This window comes from Microcaecilia unicolor, chromosome 13 (genome assembly GCF_901765095.1).
Source record: "Microcaecilia unicolor chromosome 13, aMicUni1.1, whole genome shotgun sequence".
Taxonomy (NCBI): Eukaryota; Metazoa; Chordata; class Amphibia; order Gymnophiona; family Siphonopidae; genus Microcaecilia; species Microcaecilia unicolor.
Genome location: NC_044043.1, coordinates 38,637,005 through 38,648,750, shown reverse-complemented (window position 1 = coordinate 38,648,750; position 11,746 = coordinate 38,637,005). Strand labels below are relative to the sequence as shown.

Genomic DNA, 11,746 nt, shown 5'->3' with positions numbered 1-11,746 from the left:
GCACCCCACTGACAAAGCAACTGACCCAAAGAGGTAACCGAAAGAGCAGGGTGGGACTCTGGATTCATCTGCTGTGACTAAAGGAAAGAAAACAATCAGGTAAGATATAATTTTTCATTCCTTAGCGTCTGCATCAGATGAATCCAGAGACTTGTGGGATGTAGCAAAGCCGTCCATAAATAGGGTGGGCATCCGAAACTCCCAACAACCACACCGACGCTCCCAAGGAAGCCGCAAAACGCACTGAAATGGCCATGCGACAGTGTGCAGAAAAATTGTGCAAGGAAAACCAAGGCAGAGCTGTACAGACTGCCCCAATAGAACAAACCCAAGCTTCTGGCCAAGAGGTCATACAGGACCGAGGAGCACGCGCTTGAACAGCGAGCAGAGATGGATGTCCAGCAGATAGGCATAGGCTAAAGTCCAACCAACCCTGTGCACCATGGCCGTGTTGGAAGTCGTCTCACTGGAACATGTCCCAGATAAAGGGACAAACAGATGACTGGAGTAAGCTATGGCTGTCGCCAAGGACTAAAAGAGCACATGCTGAACTTTGCAAACGCACATGGGATAACAAACCCTTGTGATTACGCTCCTCCCGAAAAGAAGTACGAAACAAAAGCTGACTGAAGAGAAAGGATGATATTACCTATGAGAAAGGAAGGAACGGTCTGCAATGGCATGCCTGCAGCCATAAAGAGGAGGAAAGAGCCCTGCAAGGCCTAACAAACATGTGACCCAATGATCAAAGGTAAATGCAGGCGCTAGAGGCCACTAGCACCCACATTTACCAGTGTGGGATGAACCGAGGACCCTGGTGCACCAAACGAGCGCACCAGTGAATACCGCAGAGCTCATTTAAATGACATTTAAATGAACTCCGCAGTATTGTATGATCATAGCACTGCACTCTGATCTTACTGGCGGAATACCACAGCTCGTGTTAGGCTTAAGGCTCCTCTCTTCCTCCCCACCCACCCCCGTCCATCCGTCCAAGCCAGGCAGCCCGGGCTGCCACTGTCGGTCCTAGGGATTCAGGAGGTCCCTGCAATGGGCTGGAGGTCTGGTGGACCTCCAGCCCCTCCCTACCCTCTCCCTCCACCGGACAAGTTCCCTGGTGGCCGAGAGAGAGAGTGATTGAGAGAGACAGAATGTGTGTGTCTGTGTGAGTGAGAGAGTGTAGTGTGTGTCCCGTGTGCACCAATTATGCTCTCTCCCCTGCACTCATTCATATGCAGCAAACGTCCTCTCTGCCCTGCCCCCTTCATCCATCCATGTGCAGCATCTCTCCCCTGCCCCCTCCATCCATCGTGGTGCAGCAATTCTCCTCTGTCCCTTGCCCTCCCCCACTACATGCACATCAACTCCGCATTCTTCCCTGGCCTCTCCTCCATCCACCCATATCACTTGGTCCTTCACTTAACAGCCCTACAAGTAGCTGAAATCCATAAGGCTGGACAAACAATTCACTGTCCATCCCACATTAATGGAGAGCGAGAGGGCCAAACTTTGCGCTGAAAAACGGAAAGCCAATAGAAAGAGGCCCTGAAAACAAAGGGAACTGGAGCTGAACTCCGAAAGCAGCCATTACCGGTAACCACAGAGACCTAGGAAGCCTCTAGGGGGCTTGCTGGGACAGATTAGGTGAGCACAGAATCAAGAAGCCAAAACTACTAAGGCAAAGCTAGAAGAAGCTCCTGCAGCATCCCTGCCCAACAATAGCCATAGACTGCATAGAGAGCTCCCCTCCCTTCGAGAGGGTAGGATAGAGAGGCTAAAAACAGTTCTGTTTGGAAAAGGTAGCTGGACTAGGCTAAGGAATAGGGAGAAAAGAAGAGGAGTGGAGCGACTGTGAAGCCAGGAGTGGAAACAATTCTGTGCCCCCCGGGCCTGGGACGGCTTTCATGCTGATATGACAGAGCAACCGTCAAAAGATACTGCAGAAACCAACTCATCCAATACCTGGGAAAGGGTCCATCTACAGCACTCTCAGCCATGAGGTCAGCAATGACCATGCTCGACTGAAAGGGAGCAGAAACTCCAGGGATAACTGCTCCTGAGGGTCCCCTTCCTGAATAAGTGCTCCCCAACACTGTGCCAGATACAGCCCAGAAGGCAGAGAGGACAGACCTACTAAAACATGCCAGCAGCCGAGACAGACTAGAAAAACTGTGGGCTCAGCACCTCGGTTGACAATACCACAGCTTACAAAAATGGCTGCCAAAGTACGAGCAGACAGAGTTTTGAGGAGAAAGCCTACACGTCTCCCACGTGGGATGGTTCAGTAATAAAAAATCCTCTGCGGCACTACCAGCTCCAAACCACTCCCCCCGGACTGGAACCCGACGATGGTTCCCGCTGTCCTCAGTGGAAGCAACGCTGAACAGGCTCTGCCAACTGCAAACGATGTTGAGAAAGCAAAAATCAGAGGGGAGAAACTGAAAGGATCCCCCCCCCCCAAAAAAAAAAACACTCACCCTCATGCTGGAAACTGCAGCCAGGAACTGTATCCAGAGCAGCCAATTCTGCTTAAAGCACAGCCATTCAGCCAGAGGTACCATTGAAAAGTCAACACCCTCCCCCCCCCCCCCCCCCCCCCCCATTTTTGCCTTTTTTTTTTTAAAGGCTGCTGTGAAGAAGGAACACTGAGGGACCAGCTGGAGAGGGGTCAGGGGTGGGGGGAGGGACCTCGCATCACCAGGTGTACCCCCTAAAGCTGGTCACACAGCCAGGACACCCCAAACTACACTGAACTAGGGAATCTAGAACAGGAGCCGAAACACATGAGACCAGGAACTTGTGAGAATCTGTCCATCTGCCTGCTGGAGACAGAGAATACTGACTGACCAAAGAGCATCCCATCATATAAGACAGAGTTCCGTTCAGTGCTCTTTACCTCCTCCTGCTGGTAGATGGGCACAACTCACAAGTATCTAGATTCATCTGCTGCAGACGCTAAGGAAGGTTTCAGTGATGTGGGCTAAAAACTAACTATAGTCTCTTTTCTGTGCAGTGTCTTTCTTTTTCTACCCATCCATCTTCCTGCGCTGTGTGGACTAGAGGTAGGCTTTTGACAGACTGGTAATGCACCTTCTGCCTGGGCTGACTCCAGAGCACGCTTGCCACCTTGTTGTATCCCAGTTACAGACTAGATTAGTGCACTCTTAAGACAGTGTTTTCCAGTTCTGAGTTGTGGGGCACAATGTGCTGAACCAAATATTTTCAGATGCTGGGGTTGCAGAACCCTATTCTTCAGCAGTATTCTTATTCTGATCCACTGACTAGTCTGGTTTTCAGGATTTACATAATGAATACACAAGAGGTATCTGCACACAATAAAGGCAGGGCAAGCAAACAGATCTTATGCATATTCATTGTGGATAACCTGAAATTCAGACTAGTTGAGGTGAGTGGTGTTCCTGAACCTAGAAAAAACTCCTTCTAACCAGGCATACAAACAAGTTACATGCCCCGTAGCACATGCTTATCTTTGGAAAAACATCTCATAATCCAAATTTTACACCTGGAAAACAGATCATGGTCTGCTGTAACAGTACCTCAAAATATCATGTTTCTAAGGTCATGTGACATCAACAATGAAAATTAAGGGATTTTCCTAAGTAAATGTACCTAATATGATAAACTCTGATACTTACTGTTTGCACAAGAGCAACTGGTTGAACACAGGTTCATTTCTAGCAATGATGGCTGTATGTAACGGTGTCCTGCAAACAGGCCAGAAGATCAGTTATTGCTAATAATCTGAAGGATAAGCTAAAATGCATGTGGTATGTCACAGTACAAAGCAAAAACATTAACTATATTTGCACATACAATAATACAATATTATCAGGCTTTTTTTTTTATTATGTGACCATGTATCCCACTGATGTGATCCTTTAGCATTACAGGTCAAACTGCTTGTAACAATATATAAAGCATTGCTTGGATTAAGACCAAGCTATCTGTTAAATAAACTGGAGATTTATGACCCTGTTTCTAAGTTGTATTCTTTTGTGAAAGAGCTATAAGTGATTCCAGGAAGAATGCGGGCATTGTGGTAATGTGCAAGAGGGAGAAATTTTTCAGTTGTGGTCCCAGGATTTAAGAATTTGCTACCGGAGATCTGGTTGTATAAGGACCACCTGTAGTTCTGGAAGTTGGTTAAAACTCAGCTATTCCAACAGGCATTTCCTTAAACAGTAGACTGATATTTAACTTGTGCCTAAAAAGGCCTCAGCAGCTGTGGCAATGCATAATTAAACCAGCCTGGTCACTAGCATAAACCTCACAAATGATACATTCTGTATTCACCTTCCTTTATTATCCTGCATATTTGGATTGGCTCCTGCTTGCAGAAGTTCTTCTGCAATATGTGCCATTTCTGACATTACATCAGGTGAATGCTTCTTTGGGCTGTAAGAGGCCACAAGATGCAGAGGTGTCTCCTGGTCTCCCACTGTAGCCGCATTGACACGGGCACCATTTTTTATGAGAAAGCTTGCAGAGAATCTATCGCCTACAGCACAAGAAAATATGGGTTAAAGGCCTGGACAGACACGTCTAAAATTCAAGAATTACTTCTAACACAAGTTTGTTCCTAAACAATGTAGAGAAAGATATGTAATACTGAAGGATTCAGCCCACTTATTTAAACCACATTGTCAATGAACTGAGAACAAGCATAACCCTTTTTGGGAAATTCCTTTTGGATGTTCACCTAAAAATGACCAAGCTTTTTGGGAGCTGTCTAAAAACTTGGACTCTGCTTAAATCCTACATGGAACAAAGAATCACCTACAAAAATAAATATGGGCTTTCCAGGCTTAGTTATAGATTATATCAACAGTATGGATTATATAGAATAAATAGAGGTATTCATCAATTCCAAACGCTGTGTGGTTGTACTTCTAACTTTGTACCTACTATGTGGATATTCACAAGTCAAAAGAGCTTTATATAACATCCAACTGGCCTCAGGCAAGTTGATACTATGTATTGCTGAACATGACTAAAAAATTTTGGAACTTAAATGGGTCCATCTTCAGAGGCTGCAACAAAAATAACTCACTGACTACAGTGCCTAGAAGCAGGTTCTTGGGATGGGACCAACAATATCTGGCAGGCCAGACCTAGGTAATCACTCACTCCTCTGAACGCCTCTTAAAAAAAAAAAAAAAAAAAAAGATTCCCAGTTCAGATATTTGCTCTAAACCAAAAATAATTTTACTGATCACCCTTAGGGCATGGATTTACTAAGGCTTTCTTCCCCCATTCTGTGACTATGAGAAAAGAATGCTTAATGAATCAAGTCCTTAATGTACCACTGCAGTGCCAGAAGTCAAATGCCTGTTCTTCATACTGTCAGCAGCATGCTGATGAACTTTGACAGATGAATCTGAGGCTAATGACTTTTTTGCCCTCACCCAGTCACTCTCCCCAGCAGTCTCAACCTCTTAACCCTAACTACTGTTAGATCAAGTCTCAAAACACACAGTGCACAGTAATCTAAGTGATTATGATATCCAAAACCATCAGCTTGAGAGTCTCCACTCATGTGGCTATAGCGATTCTGCTTATCAACAGAGAAAAAATGGTTGTGTATCTGTAATGGATATTCTCTACGGACAGCCACACAATCCCACCTTCCTTCCCAAGACTGAAGTGTGCATATGAAACTATGCTTTCCAATCACACACATCCAATTAGTTACTTTGGGCATTTCATAATCTAACTTCAGAAGCACTGTCTAATGTGAGTAAGGGCAATTGAGTTTGGTGCATGGACACATTTGTGCATACACAATTTCAAGAAAAATCTAGACATTTTGCTTTCAAAGATAAAACTAAAATTCTAGATCACAACTTAACTTGTGCCAAGGAAAAATAAATATTTTTTAAATATATATTTTATATGCACAAGGAAGATATTTACAATAGCAAGCCAGCTCAACATATTTTTAATAAATTCAAACAATAAATATATTTGGCTCATGAAGTTCAATCGTTACACTTTAGTGAAAATGAGAGGCCCTCTACTGGTAAAGTTGCCCTTTAAGCATAGCCAAGCACTTATGGACTTGGAAAATGGTCTCACCTCTCTGAATTGCTTTGTGTAGTAGACTCCATCCCTTTTTGTCTACCATGTCCACATCGGCTTTGTTATTCACTAGGGTGGCTGCAATACCTTCCAGTCTTCGAGAAAGGGCTAGATCCAAAGCAAGGTCTCCATTGTGATCCAGTTCATTCAGTTTTCCAGGCAACTACAAAAATATAGCGAAGTTGTGTTTCATTAAAACAAAGTACAGAGATCTATTCAATATACTGGTCGTGAAACCCATAAGAACATAAGAGTTGCCCTATGGGGTCAGACCAAAGGCCTATCTAGTCCATTATCCTGTTTCCAACAGTGCCCATTCCAGATTGTACTTCATACAGTCCCAAAAGTAGCAAGATTCCAAGCTACTTAACCCCAGGGATAAACAGTACCGTTCCCCAGCTCTAGTTTAACAGTTTATGGACTTTTCCTCCAGAAATTAGTCCAACCCTTTCAGCTACATTAACTGCTTTTACCACTTGCTCCTGCTACGCGTCGAGTGAAAAAATATTTTCTTCTATTGTTTTAAAAGCATTACCATGTAAATTCATGCCGCGACCCCTCGTCTTTGTACTTTTTGAAAGAGTAAATAATCAATTTATAGTCATCCGCTCTACTCCACTCAGGACTTTGTAGACCTCTATAATATCCCCCCCTCACTGTCTCTTCTCTAAACAGAAGAGCACTAACCTCTTAAGCCTTTCTTCAAATGAGAGGAATTCCATCCCCTTAATCAATTTGATTGCCCTTCTCTGTACGTTTTCCAATTCCATTATATCTTTTTTGAGGTGCAATGGCCAGAACTGCACACAATACTTAAGATTTGGTCTCACCATCGAATGATACAAAGGCATTATGAAGTTGTTTCATGCTCTGTTCCTTTTCTAATAATTCCTAACATTCTGTTTGCTTTTTTGGCCTCTGCTCACACTGAGCAGAAGATTTCAATGTACAACACCACCATTTTATGTCAATGTGCCCCTTTATAAGTAACTACTTTATTAAAACCCCACTTTTTCCAAAAAGCATTTGGGGTTCAGCTCTCAAGCTGAATGTCTGACTGATTGATGATACTATTTAAGAATATGTCTGTTCTTGTATGTTTGAGCTTTCCTATCTGAAGTTGTGTTCCTTTTTATGATTTATTTAAATTGTTACCGCTAGACAGTTATAGCAGTATATCAAATACAACAAAACTGTTGTCAAGAAATAAGTAAAACTTTCTAGTAAAAAAATGTGTTTTTAAGAAAGCTAATGTACACTGCAAAACACAGCCAGTCGCAAAATTACCACTATGACTGATGCTTTCAATGTCAGTTTTCTCATTTCTCAAACACTGTCCTGTTTTTAACCAAAGAAAAGCAGAAGCTAACAGAACCAGCTATGACTAAGAATTGTTCATGCCTATAAAGCTTTTAACTCTCATTGCAAGTATTATCTGGTTTAATTTCTGGACTAGGTGATGCTGCATAGTGTTCATAATTTCCGATAGGAGAAAGGGATTGTCAGTCATTGCTCCATGGCTATATTTAGTGGCTTGATCAGGATTGGCACCATCACTCGGCAGAGGCATTCACCTAGAGCAGCAGAATTTGGAGGTGGATGCCTGAGGTCTCAAAAACCAAGAGTGTGTGGCATAGGCCCTGTATCTCCAAGAGCCTGCTGTGCTTTCTCCTTGAGTCAGAAAGGGTGGCACATGGCAAACCTTTGAGCACCAGCAGGTACTGAAGGTCTTGTGCCACACACTAAATTTTTTAGACCTGCAAAGCAGTAGCAGCAACATAAGAGAAAGGAAAAATATCCAGTAAGGATAAGAAAAGAGAAGAAATAGGAAAAAAACGGAGGGCACCTGGTAGGGGTAGGGAAGAGGAGGAGAGAAGCAGAACATCTGGTAGGGGTAGGGAAGAGAAGGAGAGAAGCAGAACATCTGGTGGGGTAGGGAAGAGGAGGAGAGAAGCAGAACATCTGGTAGGGGTAAGGAAGAGGAGGAGAGAAGCAGAACATCTGGTAGGGGTAGGGAAGAGGAGGAGAGAAGCAGAACATCTGGTAGGGGTAAGGAAGAGGAGGAGAGAAGCAGAACATCTGGTAGGGGTAAGGAAGAGGAGGAGAGAAGCAGAACATCTGGTAGGGGTAGGGAAGAGGAGGAGAGAAGCAGAACATCTGGTAGGGGTAGGGAAGAGGAGGAGAGAAGCAGAACATCTGGTAGGGGTAGGGAAGAGGAGGAGAGAAGCAGAACATCTGGTAGGGGTAAGGAAGAGGAGGAGAGAAGCAGAACATCTGGTAGGGGTAAGGAAGAGGAGGAGAGAAGCAGAACATCTGGTAGGGGTAAGGAAGGAAAAATGTAGGGTTCAAGGTAGGGGTAGGGAAGGAGAGATAAAGGGCTCAGGGGGATTGAGAGATGCCAAAAACATGTGGGAGGAGGACGCTAGGGTCTTGAGCTCCCTGGGGTAGGGGGAAGGTGACGGCTGAAGATTCGCCTTGGGCAGTGGTTCCAAAACCTGGTCCTGGAGGCACCCCAGCCAATCAGGCTTTCAGGATATGCACAATGAATATTCATGAAACATGCACTGCCTTCAATGCAGGCAAATCTCTCATGAATATCCTGAAAACCTGACTGGCTAGGGTGCCTCCAGTATCAGGTTTGGGAACCACTGGCCTAATGCATCATACACCCCTGGACCAGACCTGGGCCTGACTTAAAAGTCCAGCTTTGACAAGCTCCTGAAGGAACTGCTGTTTGTGGCCTCTAGATGTGGACTGAGGGTTTGGTTAAGCTGGGAGGCACAAACAAATATAAGTGATGGTAATTGTTAATGAAGGGGGTCATAGTGCCCAATAGAGACAGGTTCTGATTGGAGATGGAAGGCAAAGAAGAGGAACCTTTCAGGTTAAAAAAAAAAAGTAATATTTTGGCCTACATAAATTGTTACTGAACTGCATTCAAATGTCTTATAAAACTCTTATAAGCACCTATCTTTACCATAATGGACAAGCTCCTTTAAGTCTTGTGCTGCAAAACCATTTCTACTTTAGAAGAAATGTGGAAGAAGGGAGATATGATAGAGACATTTAAATACCTACGCGGCATAAATTCTCAGGAGGTGAGTCTCTTTCAAATGAAAGGAAGCTCAGGAACGAGGGGGGCATAGGATGAAGGTGAAAGGAAACAGACTCAGAAGTAACTTGAGGAAATACTTCTTCACAGAAAGAGTGGTGAATTCACAGAACAGCCTCCCAGTGGAAGTGGTAGAGACAAAAGGAAAAATTATGTCTTACCTATCATTTTCTTTCCTTTAGTCACAGCAGACAAATTCAGAAACTTGTGGGTTGTGACCATCCACCAGCAGGTGGAGATGAGAGTATCAAACTGAACTCTGCTCCTTGGTAAAGTCAGTATCTATATAAATAAAACCCACCTCAAACGTTCTGAAGCTCACTCCATGGCAGTGAAGCACTCAACTCCTGTACTGTTCAGTAGGCTAGGCTATGACCTATGAGGACCACTCACCCTCACTCATAGACCCGCCCTCCGCCACGCCCCATCTGCACATAAAACGCACCCTCAATGTTCTAAACCTGACTTTGTGGCTTCAGAGTTCATAAGTTCAAAGCTCTGTAACCACTTTTAGTAATCAGGTATCTGTGCCCCGCCCTCACGTCAAAACGTTATGACGTCGAGGGCGGGTACTAATGACCACAACTACACTCGCCGACATAGGCCCCGCCCATCCCCCTACCCTCCCCATCCACACACGTCACTCCATTCCTCCATCCGTCCCACTTCAACCCCTCTCACGCCCCTCCCACCGACTTCACCCCTCCCTCCGATTTGAACACCCTCCCTCCCTTCCTGTTACTGCCCTTCCTTCGCGTTCCTTCAAAACCTCCCCCGAAGCCTCTGGCTGCTACCCACCACCCCAGGTCGCTCGCTCACTCCCCCACCCAGGTCACCGCACTGCCCACAACTTTGCCGCTCCACCCGCCTCCCCCCCCTTTTCTAAGAACGGCCCACGCCCCCTCCATTGAACTAACACAGCCAATACCTCAGAAACGCAGCAGTACAGAACATCGCTTCTCTTCGGCTCTTCTTCCCTCCCTGTGTCCCGCCCTTCCAGAACTTACGTCACATGAGGGCGGGACAAAAGGAGGGAAGAAGACCCGAAAGGAAGCAATGTGCTGTACTGTTGCGTTTGTGAGGTATTGGCTGTGTTAGTTCAATGGAGGGGGCGTGCGCCGTTCTTAGAAAAGGGGGGGGGGGAGGCGTGTGCAGCGGCAAAGTTGTAGGCGGTGCGGTGACCTGGGTGGGGGAGCGATCGACCGACCTGGGGTGGTGGGTAGCATCCACAGGGACGGAGGGAGGGGCGGAGAACCGGTGACCGACGATCTCGGGGGCTGGGACGACTGCACAGCTCTGGGGGAGGGGCATGGATGGCCTGGTCTGCTGCCATGCATCGGAAGAGAAACACCTTGCTAGCGCCCGTTTCATTCGTTTCAGAAACGGGCCTTTTTTCCTAGTTTCTCATAACAAAAGCTGAAGAAATAAGGCAAACATTTCTCCCTCCAACTAGCAGAACTATGCACAGGCAACCACAGCATGAAACCTAAGCAGAGAAACAGACTGAACTGATAATGCCAACCTCATGAAAGGGTGGAATTCTAGTATCATCTGCTGTGACTAAAGGAAAGAAAATTATCAAGATATAATTTTTCCTTCTCATAATCAGAAGACGAATCCTGAGACTTGTGGGATGTAGCAAAGCAGTCCATAAGTAGGGCGGGAACTAGACACAGCTGCAGAAAGAACTGACACAGCAAAGTATGCCTTAGACCTAGCCAAAACCATCAACCAGACAAGGCTTATGCTTATTATTGAGCTTGATATATCGCTATTTCTAAACATAGATCAAAACGGTTTACAAAGTAAAACTAAGATAACAATAGAAAGAAATACCATTTAAGACAGGAAAGAAAAATCAATCATCCAAGGACAATCATCATACAATTTAAAAAAACAAAACAAAACAAAAAAAAACCAAAACCTATCATTGCCTGCCAGTATCACCCAATATCTACTGATAGAACTCCTGAACTGGAATGGCAAAAGCAAGGCTAAAAACGTGGGTTTTCAGCTGTGTTTTGAAGCGAGGAAAAGAAAGTTCCAACCTCAATGAAGAGGGGAGGTCATTCCATAAGTTGGAGTAAAAAGAAAAAAGCTGGGTGTGTTGTAGATTCATAGTGGGCCTGTTTAGGGGAGGGGAGAACAAGTCGGTGAGAATCAAACCAATCAAGTGAACAAAGGGAACAGGTAGGAGTATAGTGGCTGACGAAAGAGGCAAGGTAGGAGGGGAAACCGGAATAAAGGGTTTTAGGAGTAATACAAGGATTTTGAATCAAGTGCGGAACTTTACAGGAAGTTAGTGTAATCTAGCTAGCAGAGGAAATGCTAAGTGGGTTTTGTGGACTTTACATAAGAAACGAGCAGCAGCATTCTGAAGGGTTTGCAGCCGTCGAAACTGATAGGCTGCAAGGTCTGGAGAACAGGTGTCACAAGGCTAGTAGGGGGTCTTGATTAAGAGAATGAAGAGGAGACACACCCAGAGGACATATGACCAAATAAAAGGCACCTGACTCCAGTGAGCTATGGCTGCAT

At 45.0% G+C, this 11,746-nt stretch overlaps 1 protein-coding gene across 2 annotated transcripts in view; it reads right to left on the bottom strand.

Annotated features, from left to right (window-relative positions):
- Positions 1 to 11,746, bottom strand: part of ANKFY1 (ankyrin repeat and FYVE domain containing 1) — a 138,792-nt gene that overhangs the window by 82,573 nt on the left and 44,473 nt on the right. For both annotated transcript variants that reach the window (XM_030222266.1, XM_030222267.1), the window contains exons 7-9: positions 6,097 to 6,262; positions 4,315 to 4,519; positions 3,657 to 3,725 (exon numbers count right to left, since the gene is read on the bottom strand). In XM_030222266.1, coding sequence (XP_030078126.1) covers positions 3,657 to 3,725; positions 4,315 to 4,519; positions 6,097 to 6,262 — 440 coding nt within the window. The remainder of the gene's footprint in view (positions 1 to 3,656; positions 3,726 to 4,314; positions 4,520 to 6,096; positions 6,263 to 11,746) is intronic.